The following is a 25645-nucleotide window of genomic DNA, read 5'->3' as shown; positions in this document are numbered from 1 at the left end:
AAAGGTTGCATACCACAACGATATGCAGTATATTATCACCTTCTTTTCAGGTGAACTAGCTTGAAGGTGTATTTTGTGTTTCTAATGGGCGGGGCTACATATTTAATAATAGCATAGTTGGTCATATATATATATAAGTAAACAAAAATATTTAATAATGGGGGAGGATATTTGGGGCAGTTGCTCACCATCAAAATACTGCAACTGTAAAAGTAAACATGAAACTCATCAAGAAAAGGAGACTTGGAAACGAGGGAAAAATGCACTTCCTGTCCGCCCAAACTCTGTTCCCCTAGCACCGAAAGACATTTGCAGTAATACGCACCTGCAAAGGTATTATTTTCTCTTATTCCATTTTCTGTACAGGTAATGGTAGTGACTATAGGGGTGTTATTTCATGTCTACAGGTCTCTAATCATGATAAAAGTGTATTTAGAAGGTGGTAAACAGGTCTTCTCTGTATTATTTCCTCTTATGTATACTATATTAGATTTGAGGAATGTAAAGGTGACTTTAGGGGTGTTATTTTATGTCTACAGGTCTCTAATCGTGATAAAGGTGTATTTTGAAGGTGGTAAACAGGTCTTCTCTGTATTATTTCCTCTTATGTCTACTATATTGGATATGAGGAGTGTAAAGGTGACTATAGGGGTGTTATTTCATGTCTAGAGGGCTCTAATGTAAAAAAAAAGTTTCCGTGTTTGTAAACAGGTTTGCTATGTCTTATTTTCTCTTATTGTGTGTACTATTTTGGGTAATATGAGTGTATATTGTATTGAGAAGGTGTCAAACGGGTTTTTATGCTCCAACTATCCAAAGGTTTCATTTCTAAAGACGAAATGTAGAACCAGTAAACTGCCATAAAGGAAAGATGAGTATTGTGAAGTACTCTAATGTACTCCTAAATATAGTATTTCCCCCCCCATTTCAGCTGTTTATTTTTCTTTGTTCTCATAATAAAATTCTGACTGTCATGAATATTTCAGCTTCATGCGGCTTATTTTTTCCCTTGACCTTTCCCCCATTTCAATTTTGTTTTCTTAATATTTTGAACTTATTCTTGCAAAATTCGATTTTTTTTTTAAATTAAATTAATTGTAAGAATGAAAAAAAACAGCCTGGCCACTGATATATAAATAAATAAATAAAACAGGGATGTGTGTGTGAAGAGAATGGTAAAATCCACGTTGGAAAAAAAAGTCACCCTGATTTTATTTTTCAAAACCAGCAAATATCATTGAAGGAAACATTAGAAGAAGAAAAGGCAACAATGTACACCGTAAACAAGCCGCAGCGGCTCAACATTGGATTGAAAGCAGTTTTGGACACGGTTCTCTTGGTGGCAAAAAGGCACAATGTGGCAAATGCATATGGCCAAGGAATGTACAGCAGGGGGGGACTCATCAGGACTCGTGTAAAGTGTCCAGTGATACATTCGTTTCATTTCAACACAGCAGAAAGAATGTACTGTTGAGTCTCACACACACACACACACACACACACACACACAAAGAGGTAGACTTTAACCCCCTGAACTTGTCAAGCCTTGTGGATTACAAATAAATTAAGGATGCTACAACTTGAAGACGGTTAAACAGGATGAAGACAGATGCAATGTTAGCGTAAACCTTCAATAAAGTGCAGGCTGGAGATTTAAAAAAAAAAAAAAAAAAGGACCCCACAAGGGAACCACAGGCGGCACGCGTGCACGTGTGCCACACGAGCAATGCGACGTGGCGCAAAGATCACCCAGCCTTCAATCTGACATCACACCATTCCAGTCAGGCACTCGCCGGCTACCTGCACCAAATGGCTACTTTATTATAGACGGGCCCGTCTGCCCCTTCAATGTCAAACATACACTAGAAAATAAAAACATGGGGGGGGGGGGGGGGGGGGGGGCCTGAGCGCTGACCTGAAGACACCAGCTTTTAACGGCAACCTTCAAAAACAGGAACAAAGGAAAGAGGTTTCAAGTAAGAGATACATTCAAGCCTGTGGAGACGAGACCAACCAATGGAGGAGACGAGACCAACCAATGGAGGAGACGAGACCAACCAATGGAGGAGACGAGACCAACCAATGGAGGAGACGAGACCAACCAATGGAGGAGACGAGACCAACCAATGGAGGAGACGAGACCAACCAATGGAGGAGACGAGACCAACCAATGGAGGAGACGAGACCAACCAATGGAGGAGACAAGACCAAGCGATGGAAAGACCTACAGTAGTTCCATCAGGTCCAACGGTCTTTGGGTGAAGATTGATTGTACCTCATTTGGGGGGTCGGAGACAAGTCCAGGTGGCGGCTAATTCACCGCAATCTTCCCCTCCTCCATGAAATGCGGGAACTGAGATTTGGGGACGCCGTCCGAGCCGTTCTTCTCCATTTCCGCCACGCTGGGGGGCAAGCCCGAGTGCGAGCTGGAGTGGGCGCCGGCGTGCGAGCCCGAGCCGGCGTGCGATCCGTCCATCTTCACCAGGCCCCCGGTGGAGCCAATCAGCGGGGCGCCGCCGCCCCCGGGGCTCCCGGGCAGGGGGATGCCGCCCCCCTGGATGACGGAGATCTCATTGGTCTTCATGGTCAGGCCGCCGGTGAAGGCCGCCGCCGCGTACTGGTTCCAAAGGGACGGGTCGAAGTTCATGGGCGGCGCCTGGGGGAGGTCTTTGGGCGGGGCCGCCATCTTGGCCTCGGGGCCCATGGTCATCAGCGGCATGGGGCTGTCCAGCGAGAGCCGCTGACCCCGCCTGGACGAGCTGTTCCACATGTGGGTGCCGATGTGCACCTGGAGGAGGACATGAAGATTAGATGTTTTATGGTCATATCATATCATATCATATATATTATATTATATTATATATATATATATATGCATTGGTGTGTGCCGGCCCGCCACCGATACAGTTAGACCACCACAGATATTTGGCACCATTATTTTTGGAAGAGAAAAATCAGCAAATTTGAGGGATCTTCTTTTCCTCCATTTTAGAAATTAATTTGCATTTTTGGTTCCTATAATTTCTCATTTACTATTCCCATTTTCTCTTCTGTCCATATTTGGTGTTCCATTTTCCCATCTATTCCATGATTATTTGGAGATTTATTAGCCTTATTCCTCATATTGGCCATTTCCTTCTGGTGGTACGAGCCAGGCGTATGATGTCACGTGTCAGGCGTACCTTCAGGTTGCCCTTGGTGGTGAAGGCCCTGCCGCAGATGTTGCAGGCGAAGGGCTTCTCCCCGGTGTGGGTGCGCTCGTGGATCTGCAGGGCGCTGGCCGAGGAGAAGTTCTTCCCGCAGACGTTACAAACGTGCTGCTTGGCGGCGCGGCGAGGCGTGGCCGAGACCAGTGAAGGCGGCGCCGCCCCCTGAGGCATCGGAGAGCCGAACAAAGCGTGGCCGCCCATGGCGTTCTCTGGGGGCATCTTCATCTCCAGACCCGCCAAAGCGGAGGAGATCCTCATGAAAGATATGCCGCTCGGGCCTGGCGGAGGAAGAGGAAGAGGAGAGCATTAGCTTCCATTAGCTTCCACCACCAATAGATTGCAGTCCTGAGCTCCTTACCGTATTCTCCGTTGGCGAAGGGCAGGCCGGGTTCTTCTTTGATGGTTCTCGGGGTGAAGCTGCTGGACGCCGTGAGGTCGAGAGCGCCGCTGGATTCGCCGGCGTCTTGAGACGGAGCGTCCAGATCGGCTTTGGAGCCGTTCCTTGGAAACTCCTCGCCAGCCGGTTCGGGAGGGTTGAGGCCGCCTCCGTTGTCGTTGACGGGGGACGCCGAATGGAAGGCGGCGGCGTCCGACAGCCCCGGGCTGCAGCCGTTCTCCTGCTCTCTGGGAGCCGCCGGCGACTCGGTGGGCGTTCCTTCGCTCTCCGACTGAACGCTGCTCTGGCGGTTCAGCGCCAGAGCCGAGGTGAGGTTCTTCAAGACGTCCAGGCTGGAGAACACGGCGGCCGGCGCGTCGGCGGCAGGCGGCAGGGCGTCGGCGTTCTCGTTGGGCTTCACATCCGCTTCTGGGTTTTCCACGCTGGCGTCAACGCCCTTGACCTCCGCCGACCTCTCCTCCGGCAGGGAGGAGCGGACGGCTTCCGGCTGCGCCTCGAAGGGGTTTTCGGGCACGGGGGTGTTGGGGATTTGCCCGCCCATGTGCATGCGGATGTGCTGCTGCAGGACCACGGCGTTGGTGAACTTCTTCTGGCAGATGGGGCACGAGTGCTGCATTTTGAGAGGCGTGTTGGCGCGGTGGACGCCGTAGTGGGCCTTCAGGTTGCCCTTGGTGGAGAAGGCGCGGCCGCAGATCTTGCACTTGTACGGCCGCTCGCCGGTGTGCGTGCGGTAGTGCATCTTCAGCGAGCTCTGGCAGCTGAGGATGCGGTGGCAGATGACGCACTCGTTGGGGTCGTTGGTCCTCTTCTCCAAGCCGTCCACCATCTGCTGAAGCCTGGCCGTTCCGGAGCTCTGCTCGCTCCCGTTCATGTGATGCGGCGGTCCCAGGAGGTCTTTGGCGTCCTTCTGGCCGTGATCCAGCCTCCTCTCCTGGCTGAAGACGTCGCTTGTTGACGGCGAGGGTCTCTGGGAAAAGGGCTCTCCTCCGAAGCCATCAAAGGTGCTCTTGAAGGAGTGGAAGCCGAGCACCGGCTTCATCTCGCCGGGCTCCTCCATGGGCACGGACATCCCGAAGGGAATCCCGCTGCTGGTGGGAATGTTGTCCAGGTGTTCCGGCACGGGGTGGGGGTTCATGCTGATGTTGGGATACTTGTCCTTGTGCCGCTGGAAGTGCACCTTCAGGTTGCCTTTGGTGGTGAAGCGGTTCCCGCAGATGTTGCACTTGAAGGGCCGCTCCCCCGTGTGGGAGCGCAGGTGGATCTGCAGGGCGCTGTCGTTGCCGAAGGTCTTGCCGCAGTACTTGCACTTGTGCTTGTACATGGACTCGCCGGTCTTGGACTCCCCCGGGAGAGTCAGCAGCTTCCCCTTTGCCTTTTTGGAGTCCGGCCCCGCTTGGATGGCGCTGAAGGCGCCCGGGAAGGCCGCCGCTGCCGCCGAAGACGACGACTCGGGCAGCAGGGCCGCCAAACGGCCGGCCAGATCCGGACCGCCCGTCGCGCTCAGGCCTCCGGGCACAGACGCCGACATGCTAGCGGCTAGCGGCAGCGCCGCCGTCTTCACCGCCTCCACGGACAGGCTTTGACTCCCGCTCCTTTTCCCGATCAAGGCTGCTGCGGCAGACAGCTGCTGGGAGAGATGAGCCCCGAGGGCCTTGAGGGGGTCGGCGCCGGCCCCCACGGACGACTGGAGACCCTGCGGGGTCATCATGGCCACCTGGATTCTGATCTGTTCCGTGATCTGGATCTGCTGTAGCTGCTGCTGCTGGAGGCACACCAACTGCTCCAAGATCATGGGGAGGACCTGCATGGCGTCCTGAGACGGCGTGTCGGGAGAAGACTGGAAGATGGTCTCGGTCTCCCGCGGGTCCTCTGCCATCATGTTGGAGTCCTCCTCGGCTCGCTCCATCTGGTCTCCGTTGGCGAGCGACAGGTTGCTGGAGCGGCTGTCGTCGTCGTCGCTGGCGGGGGAGCCTTGGGAATATTCCTCGCTGCCGTCGCCGTCCTTCATGATGAGCACCTGCTGGTTCTTGGCGCAGGTCTTTTCGTGCTCCACGAACTGGGCCTCGTCGAAGAACTCGGCGCAGCACTTGCCGCAGACCTTGGTCTGGTCCATTCGGAACCTCTTCACTTGGCCGCCCCCGGCCTCCTCAGCTGGCTCATCTAGAAGAAGCCGGGATCGGGTTAGTACACAAATACTCACCAACGTGCCAGTTGGGAAAAAGTACAGCAAAACCTTGAATTGAGCGTCAACGTGACCCGCAACAAAGTGCGGGAGGACAAAGCATTTTAATGACGAGTGCGGGGGGGGGGGGGTAAATATCGGGAAAAGGGGACTGGATCCCCCGCGTTTGCATTCAAATAGCCAGAAAGGACTACGGTCCAATTAAAAGCACCATAAAGTACTGCATTTGTCTGCAAAAGGAGGCATTTCACAACAACTGGGTGTATTGTTAAATGCTAATGCCTTGCGCGGGGGTGGGGGTGGGGTGGGGGGGTGAGAGCGGCCTGCAAAACCACCTGTTTGCATTTGCCCTAAAGAAACTGTTGGACTTGATAATTGCCCAGCAGGGAGGGAAGGCCACTAAACACAAAACTGCAAAAAAAGAAAAAAGGTGCATCACAATACTACACAGGCCGGTGGGGGAGGGGAGGGGGAGGGGTCACCGCCACATTTGCGCACAATGCAGCGCATCTGCAATCTTATCGCTCCGAAATGAAACACGTTTGCGGATTTCAGGAGCACGGAGCGGCGGCAGTGCCGCGGTTGGCCGCCTGGGGGCGCCCGACCCGCTTCACCTTTGGGGGAGTGCATGGCACGAGGTCAGCCTAACACGAGCAAAGTGTTCGGTCCATTGTTAAATAAAGTTTTTTTTACATTTAGCTTAACTCGTACCGCACCTCCACTCGGTCAAACTATTGGATATTCCAACTTTTACAAAGTGACGGAGGAAGGGCCCCCCACCACCCAGCACACGCCACAAAAAGGGCCACCCTGCTCCATCCCCCACCGTCCAACATGGTACCAAAGGAAACAGTCATGCATTAAACTGGGGGATTTATTGCCTTTGGGTCGGCTTACGGGAGTCCCGTTTCATACCCTTTTAGTGAAAAGGGGGGTGACCTTTGTTTTAAAAACTTAAAACAATGTGAAGAAAACGCCATTTCATTCAACCGGGCACGATTAAGGAACTCGTATAATAACGTAACGCGCGATTCAGTAGTGTAGATTCGTCACAATCAGCAGGCCAAAAAAATCATTTTTTCCAGAGATTAAAAATATCTATCCTTAATAAATGGTGTTGTAAAGGCCTTGGGGGTTCAGGTCACTTGCGGGGAAGCTGAATTCCCACTAGAAAGAGACAAGCGATCAACAGGTAATTTGAAGGAAAGTTGCGATTCCGGTTGGCACATTCGATACAATGTGACTAACGTGACTCCCACACCTGGTGAGTTTCAGCGGCTCCAAACTTGGCGTTTCAAGACACGGACGGATTCTCACGCATTAGTTTGGCTTCCAACTCACCATTGTGGCTGCAAGAGGAGGAGGACGAGGAGGAAGCGGCGGCAGGAGAAGGTTCGTCCGAGTTGATGTGCTGAGGTTTGGCTTGCTTGCGCCTCGACATGGTGCAACCATCTGCCCCAAAAAGAAGTTCCGCACAATTATCCTCCTCTTCTTCTACTACTCCTCCTCCTACTACTACTACTAATTCTTCTGAAACAAGGAGGTGAAATGACCCCCCCCACACCACCTCCCCCCGCGGTCCTCAAGTAGAAATGCGCATGTCAAGGTGATTATTATGATCAATAATGCATTGCGATTTATCACAGAGCTCTGACAGCTGATTGGCTCGACTCCATTATGCAAATGAGCAAACCTCCACCCCTCCCGGCTCACTGACCAGAGGTGGGGGCGGGAGGAGGACGACCAGTGGCCGGCCTGGAGGTGTGGAGGGCCGGCCTGGAGGCGTGGAGGGCCGGTTTATGGACGCCCAGCACGCCGGCCCTCAGGCTGGGCGGATCGAGTCCAATATCGATATTTACCGATACCAGGTAGCGTCGGTATCAGACTATTATATGTATTATGTATATGTATTGTAATATTGACTTGTTTGTGTGTTGTTGTTTAACACGCTTTTGTTGTGCTGTTGCCATTGTTGCTAATCAAGAGAACATATTTATTTACGTCAATATTTCTCTTTGATTATTAACATAATCAATATTTGTGTTGCCCTGTGATTGGCTGGCCACCAGTCCAGGGTGTACCCCGCCTCTCGCCCAAAGACAGCTGGGATAGGCTCCAGCACCCCCGCGACACTCGTGAGGAAAAGCGGTAGAAAATGAATGAATATTTGTGTTTGATTATTAACATAATCAATATTTGTGTTTGATTATTAACATAATCAATATTTGTGTTGTCCCTGATTAGAAACGTCATGAGACATGAAAGAAGAAGCCAATCATCAATGATTGATGAGTGTTGGCAGCCCTGGTCTTGTGTTGACTTGCTATGGCATCCATAGGAAATACTTTTATGACATCATCACAACATCATCTCGACATCATCACGACATCATCACGACATCATCACGACATCATGGTTTCTGTTGCTAAGTGACGTGGATGGACAATAAGAGTCATGGCCACGCCCCCGAAGAGGATGCAAACGTGCATCCAAACGTCTGCTCTGTTCATTGTGATGATTATTGGCTGTTTTAAGGCGGGACGTCTGCGTAACGTCCTTTGGGGGACCGTGTAGACCCAAATGGTCTATGGTCTAAATGCAAAGCGGTCTGGCGTGCTACGTAGACTCGTCTGGACATCACATGCCAACATGAAGATGAAATATTCCCATTTGTGAATTTATAATAAACAAATGTGTAAAAATCCCCAAATGATTGTGTATGCTAAAAATAGCATCAATAATAAAGATGAAGGAATACAAATGATGATGAATTTGAATAGTTTTCTATCAAATGAACCCAAAACATACTCTGGTCCCACCAAACCCCAAAACCTAAATCGTCACCTTCTTTCCTGCCTGGCTTGGATCGACATTCCCATCCGCCACAAAGAGCCAAAAGAGGAATCCAATATGGCCACACCTGATGACTGGAATCAAAAGTACATGAAGGAGTCCTCCTGGAGCCGTCTGCCCCCCCCCGGACACAGGCAGGCATTTCTTTTTGTCCATGCCAGCCACATTCCCAGTCGGACTGCACGGACGCTGTAGGGTCAGCTCAGATGGGACACGCCGTGTGGGAACCTTTGGGAAAGACTGGGATTAGCGCCAGTCCCGTTGGTCCACTTAACCTAACCTGCCTAATCTCACTCACGGCGACACTGGCTGGCGTGGAACATGTCCAGCATGTTAGCTTTAGTGTCATGTTTACACTAAATAGTGCCACATTCTGCCATATCACACCATCTTTAGTGTCATGTTTACATTAATAGTGCCTTATGTCACTAAATAGTGCCACATTCTGCCATATCACACCATCTTTAGGGTCATGTTTACAATGAATAGTGCCACATTCTGCCATACAACAGCATCTTTAGCGTCATGTTTACATTAATAGTGCCACATTCTGGCATATCACACCATCTTTAGGGTCATGTTTACATTAATAGTGCCTTATGTCACTAAATAGTGCCACATTCTGCCATATAACACCATCTTTAGGGTCATGTTTACAATGAATAGTGCCACATTGTGGCATACAATAGCATCTTTAGCGTCATGTTTACATTAATAGTGCCTTATGTCACTAAATAGTGCCACATTCTGCCATATAACACCATCTTTTGGGTCATGTTTACAATGAATAGTGCCACATTCTGCCATACAACAGCATCTTTAGGGTCATGTTTACATTAATAGTGCCTTATGTCACTAAATAGTGCCACATTCTGCCATATCACACCATCTTTTGGGTCATGTTTACAATGAATAGTGCCACATTGAGGCATACAACAGCATCTTTAGCGTCATGTTTACATTAATAATGCCTTATGTCACTAAATAGTGCCACATTCTGCCATATCACACCATCTTTAGGGTCATGTTTACAATGAATAGTGCCACATTGTGGCATACAATAGCATCTTTAGTGTCATGTTTACATTAATAGTGCCTTATGTCACTAAATAGTGCCACATTCTGCCATATCACACCATCTTTTGGGTCATGTTTACAATGAATAGTGCCACATTCTGCCATACAACAGCATCTTTAGGGTCATGTTTACATTAATAGTGCCTTATGTCACTAAATAGTGCCACATTCTGCCATATCACACCATCTTTTGGGTCATGTTTACAATGAATAGTGCCACATTGAGGCATACAACAGCATCTTTAGCGTCATGTTTACATTAATAATGCCTTATGTCACTAAATAGTGCCACATTCTGCCATATCACACCATCTTTTGGGTCATGTTTACAATGAATAGTGCCACATTGTGGCATACAACAGCATCTTTAGCGTCATGTTTACATTAATAATGCCTTATGTCACTAAATAGTGCCACATTGCGGCATACAATAGCATCTTTAGCGTCATGTTTACATTAATAGTGTCACTAAATAGTGCCACATTGCGGCATACAACAGCAGCCAGCCGTACCATGACAGAGATTATCTTTGGTGTCACGTTAACCTTTGAACTAGAGAGTGAACCTTGTGGTGTAAAAAGATGGAGGAAGGCCAGCAAGCATCCATACAATGACTGCTATTTCTCTCTATAGGTGTTATGTAAGGAGACGGCCGATAAACAACTTGAGACCAAATGAGAGCTCGGCTGAAGGTGTAAAAAGAAAAAAAGGGGGGGAGTGCTGTCTAGACGCTTTATGGCCCCCCCAATAAGAAGGTATGCTTGAATACGCTGTTTTGTTTCTTCCTCTTCTGTGACTGTGTGCACTCATGCAACCATGACACCCCCCCCCCCCCCCCCCCCCCCCCGCAACCCCCGCTCCTCTAGGAAAGGAAATAACCAAAATAGAGTGACGGAGTCAACAGTGATGAAATGTTGAATAATGGAGGCAGGAGGACACAACAACAATCCAATCATTCATGGATGGAATAACCAACCCTAATAGAGGAGGAATGGTGGGAAATACTATACAATAAAAGAGGCAGAACAAATAGAACTATAAGCTCACGGAAGCAGAAGAAAATGAAATATGACAATGTAGCATAGCATACTAGCATAGCACAGTATAGCATAGCATGGCACAGTATACCATCACACAAATGAACTGAACATAACATTTATGAAATTGCGGTATTAAATGAATGAATATACTAACGTGTTTACTTCAATGACTTCAATTGACTTGAATGAGCGTCCCCGTGCTTACTGCTCTTGTACAAACAGTAGGATGTAGTACTTTGTTTTATTTCTTTAGCAATCATACCTTGAAAGAATTCTTGGTTTTACTACTCAACTAAACTCAACATTATAGTTTGTAAACAAATGGATTCATTACATTTTATTGCTTTTTTAATCATTCTATTTATTTTTCAATTGATTTCTATGAATTCATTATTCAGTTGACTCAACTGATTATTTGAAATGTTGTACATTAATTCCAAAATCAATTAGATTTCTTTTTCAATGATTGTATTTCTTAGTGTTTCTCTTTGTTTATAATGAACATACAATATTTGTTTATTACTGCTTGGACTAAATGACGTATGGATTGACTAAATAAACGCTATTATTGTTATTATTCATTTCTATTTTGAAAGAATTACTGGACATTAGTTGAAGTCAATCAGACATCATATTTTCTAAATCAATTCATTGGTTTGTTTTCCAAATAATACCATCATAATTGTACTAGTATTTATTTTTTTAGGACTTATTAGCTCAACTCAATGACTTATTTTGTACACAGATTCAATCATCAATGTTCTTTTTATTGATGAATGAACGTATGAATTGTTTTTTTTAAATCATGCCTTTCTCTATATTTGTACAGAATGATTTATGTACATACAACATGTATACATGTATACATGTACTATACGTGTGTACGTGTATGTATACATATTGTAACATTTGTATTATTGTAAATATGACTAATGTCATCAAGTAAAAAGAGCGGATTCAAACAATCACACCCAGTAGTAAAATGTGTGTGTGTGGTGGTGGTGGGGTGGGGGGGGGGGGGTAAATAATTGACTCAGCATTTTAAAAACGGTGGGGGGGGGGGGCTAAACCAACACAAAGCAGCATAAAGCACTGGGGGGTAAAAAGTCACCTGACAATGTTTTACAGCAACCACGACCCCCCCCCCCCCGCCCCTCCCCCAAATGCTGGTGGAAAGAAAATAAAAATCATACATCTTTATTCTCACCCCCCCCTCTAATTCCAAATTCCAGGTGAGTTTATTGATGTTGCCATGGCGACGGCTTCAACACGACAATACCCCCCACCCACATCTGCTGCCCCCCCCCCCCCCCCCCACATCTTTCTGTCCTGAGCACCTTTGTTTTGGATTTCCTTCTGTTGAAATTGAATATGAAAATGAATATTTCCAATAAATAAATAAATATAAGAATTATATATATAATATTAATATGACTTTATCCAAGTATTACTACTTTTTCATGGCATTGTCCTCCGCTGATCCAGGTCTGGGTCTGGGTGGCGAGCCAGGAGACATAATCCGTCTGGCGGTCCATCAGGACCACATGGTCCGCAGGTAGCAGAGATGAGACCCAAAGGCCCCCGAACCGGACTCCCTGGACGCCTTCCCATCTCGCCCCGCCCCCCCCCCGCCCCCGCTCACACATTGTTACCGGACCTTCCATTGTGGACAGCTTCTCCAAGTTCTGCCCCCCAGACCTCCAGACCCGGTCCAGCATGCGGTTGGTCCCCACGGCATCCTGACATGTGGTATCTCAGGCTCGGCTTCGACTCCGGATGCTCTTCCTGGTGCAGGCCGTGTCCTGGTAGTCCTCCCAGTCCTCCCAGTAGCGTTTTGTTGGCCGCTAGGGAGAAGAAGTAGGAGAAGCTGGTCATGGTTCCATGATGGTTCCATGGAGGTTCCATGGCGTAGTTAGCGTGGAAGAGCACCTGCTGGCTGGGATCCACCCTTGGAAGAAGGATGCTCAGGATGGTCATGGCGGAATGCTGGGCCTCTCCTGGTAGTCCCCTCATGCTGGGGATCCGGGTGTGAGCACCCCTCCTCCTGCAGGCCAGCAGAAGCAGAGGAAAGGGGGATGGGGCTTTGCGGGACTGGGGAGGTGGCCAGGAGCATTGGGGTGGGGGGGTACGTAGGTAGATGCTGTCCTTACCTGTCTGAAGGTAAGGCGGGGGCCAAATGTCCTCCATGGCAGCACGTTTGGTTCCAGGCTTAGTGAGACTTCCTGCCCGGGATGGATTTCCTCGCTCCGTTTGAGGTGTCAAAGGAAGCAACCCAGGTGATGACTACAGCCAGGGTGGGTGTCACGTGGGTGGGGGTGGGGGTGGCTTCATCTTATCTGCAGGGGCCGTAGCCAACTTATCTTCCTAAAAGCAGAAAAGACTCATCCTGATTGACAGCATTCCCCACCAGGTGTCAAGTTACTGGGGGTAATTAATAGAAGATGGCTATGGGGGGGGGGGGGGGGGGGGGGGGGCATCAAGTCATTCATTATCTGGAGTGGAGACCACAGGAAGTCCCCCGGCCGACTGTTTATGGGTCAAAGCGGGCCCACAAGAAGGTGGACCAGAGTGGATGTACAGCCATACCCCCCCCCCCCCCCCATGACGCCATCAGCCTAACAATGCTATGCTAACACAGAGAGCGTGCATGCTAATGGCTTCTTTCACAAACGTCACACCTAAGAAACACTTCCTGTGCTGAAATATGATTAGCATCCATCCACTCTCAGACCCCCCCACCTCCCCCCTTCACCTTCATCGCTGGGGGAGGACAAATCACAAATGCTAATAAAACACATTCCAGCCCCACAACACCCCAACTGGACCCCCCCACCCCACCCACCCACACTGTCTTCTACTTCATTTTTTTTAAATCTTGGAATTGTTTTATCTCATATCTCATCCCTCATATTTCATATCTCATACCTCATATCTCATCCCTCATATCTCATACTTCATATCTCATATCTCATCCCTCATATCTCATACCTCATATCTCATATCTCATCCCTCATATCTCATACCTCATATCTCATATCTCATCCCTCATATCTCATACTTCATATCTCATATCTCATATCTCATATCTCATCCCTCATATCTCATACCTCATATCTCATACCTCATATCTCATCCCTCATATCTCATACCTCATACCTCATATCTCATATCTCATACCTCATATCTCATACCTCATACCTCATATCTCATATCTCATATCTCATATCTCATACCTCATATCTCATCCCTCATACTTCATATCTCATATCTCATATCTCATCCCTCATACCTCATACCTCATATCTCATACCTCATATCTCATACCTCATACCTCATATCTCATATCTCATCCCTCATATCTCATACCTCATATCTCATCCCTCATATCTCATCCCTCATATCTCATACCTCATATCTCATCCCTCATATCTCATCCCTCATATCTCATGCCTCATATCTCATGCCTCATATCTCATACCTCATATCTCATGCCTCATATCTCATGCCTCATACCTCATATCTCATCCCTCATATCTCATCTTTCTTATGTCATCATTCAACAATTTCCACCTTTGATGTTGTCATGTGAACAGTCGTAGTTTGTACTTTTGAAATGATAATTGTGACTTTCTGTCATCGTTGCCTTTTGTCTTGCAACGTCCACTTTTATCTCCTAATGTGACTTTGGTCTCCGTAATCATCCTTTTTTATCTCAACGTTTGACACCAGATTGACTCTTTATGTCATCATTGGCTTTTCTCTTGGAATTTCGACTTTTTACCTCATACTCATCATTTTCATCTCATTATTACAACTTTGATTTGCTCATTTCAACTTTTTATCTCATAATTATGACTTCATCTTAGAGTTGGGACTTTCTTATCCCAAAACTGGAACTTTTCCTCTCATGATTTGGACTTTTATCTGACATCATCTAGTCATTTCAACTTTTATCTCATCATTTTTATCTCATAATCACAATTTGTACGTCATAATTTTGACTTTTTAGTCTTGCCATTTCTACTTTTTATCTTGTAATGTCAACACTTTATCTCATAGCGGAAACTTTTACATTTTATCTCAAAATTATCACTTTTTATTTTCTCATTTCAACTTTTTTCTCCTAATGCTGACTTCTACCTGCTAATCCTGACTTACTTTCATTGGGAAGTAGACTACTGTACGTAGTCCTGGTTATGAGTTAGTGCTGGTAAAATAGTCCTGGTAGTGAGTTAGTGCTGGTCAAATAGTCCTGGTAGTGAGTTAGTGCTAATAAAATAGTCCTGGTAGTGAGTTAGTGCTGGTAAAATAGTCCTGGTAGTGAGTTAGTGCAGGTAAAATAGTCCTGGTAGTAAGTTAGTGCTGATCAAATAGTATTGGGTAATAAGTTAGTGGTGATCAAATACTATTGGGTAGTAAGTTAGTGGTGATCAAATACTATTGGGTAGTAGGTTAGTGGTGATCAAATACTATTGGGTAGTAAGTTAGTGGTGATCAAATACTATTGGGTAGTAAGTTAGTGGTGATCAAATACTATTGGGTAGTAGGTTAGTGGTGATCAAATACTATTGGGTAGTAGGTTAGTGGTGATCAAATACTATTGGGTAGTAGGTTAGTGGTGCTAAAATAGTATTGGGTAGTAGGTTGGTGGTGATCCAATAGTTGTGGCAATAAGTTAGTGGTGATAATGGAGTTGATAGGAAATGGAAGGTCAGTTGGGTTGGGGGTTGAGCAAGATGATCCCGTGCGGCCAGAAAGCTGCTGTTATTTTGGGGCGGGGGTGTTTGGTGAAGGTGTGGGTCCTTGTTGGAAACTTTCCAGCACGCTGGAAGTCTCGGGTGACTGACAGGATTCATCATCCATTGTTGTCCCTTTGAGACGTGCTAGGAGGCGGCGGCAAACATCACCTTTGTTTTTTGGCCGTGAAGGAAAGGATCGGCCCTGCCGGGCCGGGTCAAGCAAATACATAATATCAATTATAATAATGACATTTTATCTCCTAAATTCTACTTTTATCTCATAATTATGACTTTCTTACCTCATCATTTCTACTTTTTATCTCAGAATAATGACTGTTTATCTTACAATTTCAACTTTGCGTCTCATAATTAGGACTTTTTCCTTGAAAGTCTGACTTTTGATCTCATAATCTTGATGTTCTATCTCATCATGAGGACTCTTGGTGTCATGGTGTTGACCTTTCACCTCATAATTATAACGTCATGTTACTGACAAGCAAGGTAGGCAAATATAGCAGACGGAGTGCACACTCATGCATCTCTCTCACACACACTCACGTGCACACGCACACACACACACACACACACACACACACACACACAATGGCTTGCATGTGTAAAGATCAGATTCCCGTCATGTTTGTTTTGCTAGGATAAGGCATGAGTGAACAAAGACAATATTTTGCTTGCTAATAGCCATCTGTTGAAACCCCAGGAATTCCTAGCATTGTTTTTGCAACAACAACAAAAAAAGTTTGTTTTTGTTTTTTTTGCCAGTGAGGAATTCATAACAGCCGTTTCAGGCGAGCAGAAGATGATTTGACTTGTTGACGTTATGATTGGTAACTTATTCGTTTTAGTAACCTAAAACATTGAGCGTGGCCACAGCTTGACCCCGGAACAGACATGACTGTTGACATGACTATGAACAGTACTTCACTTCTTTTTACGCTTGTATGATGTGCAAGCTAGCCTGCGCGCGTCATAAAGCTTTTAGGATGGCGCTAGATGTAAACATGAGGTGGAAGAGTGTCGGCGGTGATGGTAAACAATGGCCGCCTCCACTCACTCCTTCCTTTGGCCATAAAAAGACTTTAATGGCCCCGATTTGGAAAAAGTGCCGTGTTGAAGTCTTAAAGCGGCAACAACAACAAGACGTCAGGGTAATACTTCCTGACAAGCTGGCCTGAGATTTAAAAAAGAAAAAAGCCAAAGGACAACAGGCTGAAGCATTAGGGACCCCCCCCCCACACACACTCAACACCATTTTTCTCCACAATCCACTCCCAGCTAACATGAAATTCATTCCTTTATTTAGACGTAAATATATATATTATGTATTTACTTCTACGTCTAATCAAGCATTTACAGCAGCCACAGTTTGACCCTGGAACAGACTATTTCCATTGAAGATTTGTCCAAGACTGCTACTGGCGAGCCAAGCGTGCGTTACGCTTGTCGTATTGACCAAGATAAGAAATGGGATCTAACCGTGGGCATTTCACCAGGGATGCCACCACGGTACCACGGTACCACGATCCCCGCAGCTCGCTCCTCTTGGAGCAGCTGCCCGTGGAAGTGGGAATTAGTTGGTCTGTTTTAGGAGGGCAGGGAGATGGGGGGGTATTTATGACCCCACCACTCAAACACAGGAAGGAAGGAAGTGGAGAAGTGGCAAACAATATCAAACTGCTGCAACCTTCAAGAGGAACACACACGCGCACAGGGCAGCTTTAAAGTCACTCATCTAGAAAGGTCACTTCATTAAGTACACCCGTACGGCCAAATGTACACCGATACTATGCTGACCATCCATATAAATCTGTATATAAATGTATATGAGTATCTTATAAAGTTAATTACAATAATAATTAAAGCTTAAAGTTCCCATGACACCAAAGAACGTTTGTAAAAAAATACAGGATGAAAAAAAACTTGCTATAACATTTGTCATCCTGCTGTCAAAGATAAATAACTTACCGGCGACTTTCTCCACCGACGCCATCTTGGCTGTGACGTCACACACGGGAATAGGAAGTGTGACTCAGCTAGTTAGCTAGCTAGCTAAAACGAGCTGGTTCTCATCCCAAATCAGCTGCTGGAATGCGAAACAGTTTTCCCAAAAGTAACCTAGTCGGCATTCCTTGCACTTAAACGTGAGACTAAGATCCCCTGAACTTCTCAGCCAAGATGTCGGCCGACTTAGCTCAAAAACAATCGGCTCAGTTTCCTTAGCTAACGTCTTCGGTAAGAAAAATCGTCGTCATAATTACAGCCTCTTTTGGCATCACCTGGCTTGAAAAGATGAAAGAATGTGAAGGATATTCCATTTATTTGCCTTCCAAAAGTCTTTTATTGTACAAGTAAATGAAGGCAAACTACATCAAATTACAGTACTGGAATTCCCAACTGTAAACGGCACATTTAAGTGAAAGCTCTTCAAGAATGTCCAAAACAAAAATATTTCAAAGCTATACATAAAATATACAAATGCTTACTTTCACTTTCATTTCCTTTTGCTTTTCTCGCCAGGGGTCTCCATCGGTGACGGAAGAAAGTGATGGCCTTTAACTCCTGCAAGCACTTTGGCGAATGGCTGCTGTTTAAACTAAAACAGGTTTTATCTACACGACCTACAAAGTCTTCCACTCGTCGTTAGGATTCCTGTTCATCACACAAAAATAGGTGAAAACATTCCAATTCAATGAAAAACTTACTGTTATTGATTTATTTTCCTACATTTGACTAAATGACAAGTGATTTTTGTGACGAAGGGCTATATAAATATATATAGACTTGACAATAATAATAAATATTTGAACAATGTGCATGTAGCAGCACCTTTATCAGAACCGTGGTGCGTTCCCACTGCGTCGGTGAAGCAAAGACATGATTCCGCTTATGCAAATGAGATGCCCCCCCCATGGCGACACAAATAGATTGCAGTCCTGCGGGACTAAACCCTGTCCACCTGCAGGGAGCAGTTAGCGCTAAAAAGCCGGACCAGAAATCAATAGTGAGGCGTTCAAGTGCAGCCTTGACGTCTTAGAAGCGCTAAGTGCTCAAGTCAAGAGAGCGACTCGGGACGCTCGAAGCCAAACGGGCACTTTATTGAAAAATCAATCCGTGGAGAGAAAGGCTGGCTTTTTGGCGAGTGGAGCATCTTTGTGCACGGCTTCGTTCCACGCCGGAGGAGACTTTTTCATCACGAAGGCAATCAATACTTGCAAGGCTGAGCCGAGTGGCGTCATTGTCTCCCAGCCACCTGCTGCACCCTGGTGGAACAGTCGAGGAACTGCAAGTCCAGTGAACGACTGCGTTTACTGGCCAAGGAGATGTTTAGGCTAAAAGGTTAGCTTGTGTCTCACATGCTAAGGCACTGCCCTCGCCCCTCCCCGCCGCCCCCGGGTGTAGTCGTCAGCACGGCGCCGTTCCCTTCCGTCACCACCGTCACCTCGGTGCCGCCCTCCTGCACCAAAGCGCTCAGGTCCTCCAGTTCTGCGCAGGTGGTGATGAAGGTCTGCGGGCCGGCGCCCGAGTCCTGCGTGACGACGGCGGGTTGGAGCGTGTGGACCTGGTGCAGCGGTTCGTCAGCGGTGGCGTGCAGCGGCGTCAAGAGGACCGTCTGGGGCACGAAGGTGGCCTCGGCGCTTTGGGGTGGCCCGGGGGCCAGCAGCATGGAGTTCACCACCAGGTCCTGGTGTTCCGGGCTCAACAGAACCATCCTGTTGGGACTCTCCGCCGAAGAGACGATGATTTTGAGTTGTGACAACGCGTCCGTCTGTACCGGGACTTCCACCTGAGGCGGCACAGCGGGAACCGGGGCGTCCACCTGGACATGGCCCTGCAGGGGGGGTTGGACTTCCCTGTGCTGCTTCCTGTGACTCCTCAGCGAGTCCTCCCTGACAAACGAAGCGCTGCACAAGTCACAGCCGAAGGCTCGAGCGGCGTCCAGTTTGGCCCGGTACCGAGAGCTGACCGGCATGGGGGGGTCGTCGCCGGGCCTCTTGCCGCCCCCTCGCCCGCCGCCCTTCTCCGCCGCGTCCGAATGGAAGCGCCTCCTGTGGATGACCAGGTTGCTGCGCTGCTTGGAGGCGTAGCCGCAGGAGTCGCATTTGAACGGACGCTCCTCGGAGTGGATCCTCTCGTGGACCTTGAGCGCCCCCCGGCTGGCGCAGGAGTACGTGCACTTGGGGCACTGGACGGGCTGAACGGGCCGGTGCTGGCGCGAGTGCTGACGCAGCGCCGTCTTGTTGCTGCACTTAAAGTCGCAGTGCGCGCAGTGGAAGGAGTTCTCGGTGGCGTGTTTGATCTGAACGTGCGACTTGAGGTTACCTTTCATGGCGCACCGGTACTCGCACAGGTCGCACTTGTAGGGCTTCTCCCCCGAGTGGACCCGGACGTGCCGCTTCAAGTCAGAGTTGATCTTGAACTTGGCGTCGCACTGCTGGCACTGGAAGGGCGCATCACCTTGGACAAGACACGGCAAGGAAGGCTACATGACGTCTGAGTCGCAGAACAACCGTGTCTTGTCTACCGTCCGGCACGGTGGTGGTAGGATGCACAAGTGCTGCTGGCGCCGGGGAGCTGCGGTTCATCGAGGGGAAACACCTCACAGACAACACGTCCAAAATGATGTTTCCGCTCAACGAGCCGTAGCTCTCCAGTGTCAGCAGCACTCGTGCAGCCGCGAGCCGTGACGCTACCACCAGGACACACCTGTGAGTTGCATCTTGTCAATGGACAACACAGTAGAAAGTACACTTGGATACACTGTAGAGTAGTAGAGTAGTCTGTGTACAACTTGTATAGCAGGATAGATGAACTATCAACACACAGTCGGTTGAGATAACAGTAGTGGGGGTGCATGAGTAGAGGGGGAGCTGCGGTTCCTTCCTCAACATCAGCTCCTTTGGTGATGGTAGCGTCACAGACTCAGACGCATGAGTGCTGCTGGCACAGTGGAGCTGCGGTTACTTCAGGAGAAACGCCAATTCCAAGATGCACTATGAGATTCTAAAGATCGGCTTCCCTTGTGGGAGCCGCGTCACAGTCTGAGATGCACGAGTGCTGCTAGTACTGGGGGGGGGGGGTGCGGTTCATTCAGGAGTAACACGAATTCCAACATGTACTTTGACATTGTGAAGATCTGATCGCCTAGCGGGAGCAGCGTCACGGTCGGAAGGTGCACGAGTGCTGACACAATCATGGCAGTAACTCTCCGCTGCTACACAGGCTGTACACCGGCTACTCTAGTGCACGTGAGGGCGTGGCCAGGGCGGCGGTGGGGCCTACCGGTGTGCGAGCGGAGGTGCACGGTGAGCTGGCTGGAGTTGCGGCTGGCGTAGGGGCAGATCTGGCACTTGAAGGGCCGCTCGTCGTAGTGGATCCTCAGGTGCTTCTTCAGGCTGCTGCTGTCGGCCGCGGCGTACGTGCACAGCTTGCACTTATGCGGCTTCTCGCCCGTGTGCGAGCGGCTGTGCATGTTGAGCTTGTCCCGCCGGCTGAAGCGCTTGTGGCACAGCTCGCACTCAAAGGGCTTCTCGCCTGCGTGCGGAGAGGATGGCTCCAGTAAAAGGACGGTGCGGGTGGCGAGGCGGGCGCGTACCTGTGTGTGTTTTCAAGTGTCTCTCCATGTCCTTTTGGCCGTACTGCGTCATAAAGCTGCAGCCTGGACAAGAGGAAACATGCATGGCTTCCTGTCACTGTACAAACACACGAGCAGCACCACGTATGGCACCGGGCATCGTCCAACTGTTACCCATTCACCTCATGGAACAGCTTGAATGAGCACCAAACCCACCTGAGAAACAGCAGCTGTGCCTCTTGGACGTCAGCGAGTCTTTCAGCTTCTTGATCTTCTGCGGTTTGGTGAGGATCTTCTTGACCCCTCTCAGGAGACACGTCTGGAAGGTCTCCTCCAAGACCACCTCCATGCTGGAGCCTGGGCACGGACAAATGAGACACATTGGAAGGCGAGAAGAAGATGAGATGAAAAGACGAGTGCAACTGGAGAAAAGCTTCAGAAGATGAGCAGAATGGGCCCAAAAGTACAACACGAGAAGATGAGGGTGAGGCTCTCAGGAATGAGATGAGAGCTGAGGAAATGAGATGATGAATGGAGCGTAATCAGTAAAAATGCTGAGAAGGCGGTCAGATGAAGGAACAGGACACGAGAAGATGGCGAGGAGCAGGACAAAGGAGAAACATAGAGCCTAAAAGAAAATGTTGCATGCAAGAGCAAGGAAAATGAGAAGACCAGGAAGCGGAGCTGGATGAGAACACAAGGAACCCAGCGTGATGAGGATGACCAGACAATAGGAGAAAAGGACTAGCGAGGAGCAGGATGAGAAACTGGAAGCAAGGTAAGCAAGATGTAGGTAGGAGGTGAAGCAGAAGATGGACACGGGCACCAGAGCTAAGAAGGACATGAGAAGATGACGAGGCGATGAGGTCACCTGGCAGGGGGGAAGCTGCTGCGGCGGCTGAGGTGCTCCTCACGCTTTGTCGAGAACATCCAGTCTGCTTGTGCGCCACAAACACTTGGAAGTTGTTGAACTGTTGCTTGCAGAAGCCACAGATGTGGATGTCAGGGCTCACCTCCACCACCACAGAGTGTCCTGCGTGGGAGAAGACGCTCTTTTAGTGAACAGCAGTTGCGTCAAGGTTGTGCACTACATTACCCGTACGGCTTAGCGCCAGGAAAAGAACCCGGAAGTACATAAGCTGTTCAAGCCGCGCAGGTGAGCGTCCAAAGCAATGAAGTGTTTCCATATATTGCTACACACCACTGGTTTTGCTTTGTTCACAAGCAACAAACACAGCAGTAGTGAAAGCAGAAGCGAATTAGAAGAAGCTGTTTTCTTCATACCTTCAGCGTCGTAAGCCGCCGCCATAGTGGAGCTTATTTGGCGACACATCAAGTCATGTCCTGGCCCCTTCCGCGGCAAACACGGCCACTTTCTCCCGACCCGAGTCACACTTTGGTGAGGACAACGACTTGTTCCGTCATGGTGCTAAAACGATGTGAATATTCGACGACATTCAGGCGGTAGACACGCCGAAAAACACACACAGCTAGCGAGGCGACAACAACATCAGCTCGGAGGAGGTTTGCGACATGTCACTCCAGGTTTACGGCAGCCGGGTACGCGTGCGCAGAGGTGTTGGTGGAGTGACGTCACACGTAGAGTTGGTGATTAAAAAACAACGATTTGGATTTCTAAAAAGCGACGAAAATGAAATAAAGATATGAATGGGAAATTATATTGGTTACTAAATGATGTCACTTTTTCAGGATTATTTCAAAATATACAATGATGTATTTTTTTATATCACATCTTTATTTTTGTAATATGACCACATTTTATGCATGGAATGCATAACTTAATTCATCACTGAATTCTCATAAAATTCTGACTTTTTTTGCAATACTTTATTTTGGTAAAATGACATAGGTAAAAATATTGTGTAATATTACAACTTTATTGTGATAAAATGTTGTCTTCATCTTGCAATACAACATATTTATATATATATAGCAACTTAATATTGAATGAATATAATTACACACATATTTAATCAAATAGATATAACAGAATCAAAGAATGGAGAATCACCAGTGAGTAACTTCCCATCTTTGTGGGTTTGAACGTCAACAATTGGCGGCCATTGCTTCCAAGCAGCTCTATTTCATGGCCAGCTGCTCTTACAAGGCACTTACACAAACACGCACGCACACACGCACGGCCGCCCGCCATCTTTCAACCAGCGGGTGTAATTTAGTGGCTTGTTGGGTCGAGCGAAGGAGAAAGCGTCTTTATGTGAATAAGCCGTGAACGTGACTGACACACGGCGCCATTTTCCCTGGCAGCTCCTTAACTGGCTCGTTGCTACGCGGGACGTCTGGCCTGGTTCCCGGCCTGCTGAGACAGCACAAAATCCTTCAAGGCAAACAGGAAGTGCGCGCGCGCACACACGTGTATATGCAGTATAATAGTGTACTGATGTCGTCCAACATCCTCCTGTACACGCAGCGTGTCAATCAAAAGTCGGCCACGATGGAACAAATCCATGCGAGGGGAGGGCGTACGGATGGCGTGCCCGGTAAGCAGCCACCGTTCGTTCGTTCATTCATTTGTTCATTCGTTCATTCATTCATTCATTCATTCATTCATTCATTCATTCATTCATGCATTCATGCATTCGTTCGTTCATTCATTCATTCATTCATTCATTCATTCATTCATGCATTCGTTCATTCATTCATTCATTCATTCATGCATTCATTCATGCATTCATTCATTCATTCATTCATTCATTCATTCATGCATTCATGCATTCGTTCGTTCATTCATTCATTCATTCATTCATTCATTCATTCATTCATTCATTCATGCATTCGTTCATTCATTCATTCATTCATTCATTCATGCATTCATTCATTCATTCATTCATTCATTCATTCATGCATTCATGCATTCGTTCGTTCATTCATTCATTCATTCATTCATTCATTCATTCATTCATGCATTCATGCATTCGTTCATTCATTCATTCATTCATTCATTCGTTCATTCATTCATTCATTTCTACCGCTTTTTCAGTGTGCATTAAAAAGACATTTTACGGCTCGTTGTTAAGGACCTGATACTCGTCCTTATTTGGGATTCAAATGAGCCGCGCCTTTCCACCTTCTGCCCTAGCCCCGCACCTTTACCAGCTCACACCCAGCCTCCACCCGAGGGCCCCCCAACAGCACCAACCACACCACGCCCCCCTTTTAAAAAACACCCAAGTATTTCATATTTTTAGGATTATTCCTTTTATCTGATCAGAAGACGCTCGTGTGGTTGCGATGCTGCTCACAGCCCCCCGGGCACGAGCCCCCAGAAGATGATTGCTGCTATGATCTGCTGTGATAGCATCACGTTGAGGCCTTCTGAGCGCGTGCCTGTCTCCTCGTGCACAGCAAAAGAAGGAGCCCCCACTCCTGCCCCCAGCCGATTTCACAGCAGGGGCCGATGTGCGGTTCGCTGTGCGTCCACTAGGGGGCGACCTACGTCATCTTATGGCGCGTGTGGAGGCCTCGTGCACATCCACTTTGTTGTGGCTGACATTTTGGAAGTGTCGGCTCAGCAAAACGGAAAAGGAACAAAGACGTATTTATGGAAAGTGCTGACATTTCTCATCAGAAGACACTTTTTCTACCTTCTAACCACCATTCTCCGCTTTCATTAGCGCCACCACTGGGGGGGGGGGGGGCATTCGTCCTTTTCAGTCAAATCCTGTCCCGTTTATCACTGGGTTATTCACGGGGTTGGAAGCCATGATGCCCAACCTTCACCCCTCCGACCCCATACCGCCACCCTTTTTGGGTGCTCGCTTGTTTTTGAAAACTGTAGTCAAAGATCATCTATATGATGGAGCACTCTGCTCTTTTTTCCTCTATATAACAGGTGCACTATTCCGTTTTTTAAGGAGCAACTGCAAATATGCTGGCCAAAGATCCTCTATATGACAGAAGCACCCCGCTCGTCAAAGATCCTCTATATGACAGGAGTGCTCTTCTGTTTTTTTAAGGACCAATTGCAAAAATGCTGGCCAAAGATCCTCTACATAACAAGGATCCTCTGCTGTGTCGAAATCACCTACTGCAAGTCAAAGATCCTAGTATATGTGATGGGATACTCTGATGTTTTTTTATGGACCTACTGCAAAAGTTACGAGTCAAAGATCTTCTATGTGACACGAGTGTTCTGCTGTTTTTCTATCACTTACCATAAAAAAAACTCATGGTCAAAGATCCTTCACATGATGGGAGCGCTCCGCTCTTGTTTTAAGGGCCAACTGCATAATTGCTGCTCAAAGATCCTCTATAACAGGAATACTCAGCTGTTTTTATATCACCTACTACAGACACACATGCTAGTCAAAGATCCTCTATGGTAGAGTGTTGCATGTGTTTTTTAAGGATATCGTGCCCTGCAAAAGACAGGTCAGAGATCGTCTATATTACAGGAGTGCTCAGCTGTTTTAAAATCACCGACCACAAAAAAAAATGCTAGTCAAAGATCCTTTATATGCAAAGAGTGCTCTGCTGTGTTTTTAAAGGAAAAACCAGGTCAAAGATCATCTACATTGCAGGA

General features: G+C 47.6%; 2 protein-coding genes and 1 long non-coding RNA gene across 3 annotated transcripts; all 3 read right to left on the bottom strand.

The window, feature by feature from the left end:
* Positions 1-1166: 1166 nt before the first annotated feature.
* Positions 1167-7397, bottom strand: sall4 (spalt-like transcription factor 4). The gene is made up of 4 exons (XM_058052068.1): positions 7130-7397; positions 3568-5766; positions 3183-3487; positions 1167-2788 (listed from the first exon to the last, which is right to left on the bottom strand). The coding sequence occupies exons 1-4, from the start codon at positions 7227-7229 to the stop codon at positions 2312-2314; spliced, it is 3081 nt and encodes a 1026-aa protein (XP_057908051.1). The 5' UTR covers positions 7230-7397; the 3' UTR covers positions 1167-2311.
* Positions 7398-12416: 5019 nt separating this feature from the next.
* Positions 12417-13071, bottom strand: LOC131104657 (uncharacterized). The gene is made up of 3 exons (XR_009119814.1): positions 12909-13071; positions 12688-12802; positions 12417-12602 (listed from the first exon to the last, which is right to left on the bottom strand). It is a non-coding gene; the product is annotated as an uncharacterized LOC131104657 (long non-coding RNA).
* Positions 13072-17823: 4752 nt separating this feature from the next.
* zfp64 (zinc finger protein 64 homolog (mouse)) lies at positions 17824-22644 on the bottom strand. Its single transcript, XM_058052069.1, has 6 exons — positions 22369-22644; positions 21956-22117; positions 21301-21441; positions 21106-21168; positions 20793-21044; positions 17824-19967 (listed from the first exon to the last, which is right to left on the bottom strand). The coding sequence occupies exons 1-6, from the start codon at positions 22415-22417 to the stop codon at positions 18862-18864; spliced, it is 1773 nt and encodes a 590-aa protein (XP_057908052.1). The 5' UTR covers positions 22418-22644; the 3' UTR covers positions 17824-18861.
* Between the last annotated feature and the right edge of the window lie 3001 nt (positions 22645-25645).

This window comes from Doryrhamphus excisus, chromosome 16, assembly GCF_030265055.1.
Source record: "Doryrhamphus excisus isolate RoL2022-K1 chromosome 16, RoL_Dexc_1.0, whole genome shotgun sequence".
Lineage (NCBI taxonomy): Eukaryota > Metazoa > Chordata > Actinopteri > Syngnathiformes > Syngnathidae > Doryrhamphus > Doryrhamphus excisus.
The sequence above is the reverse complement of the archived record's forward strand: the minus strand, read 5'-3'. Positions and strand labels throughout refer to the sequence as shown.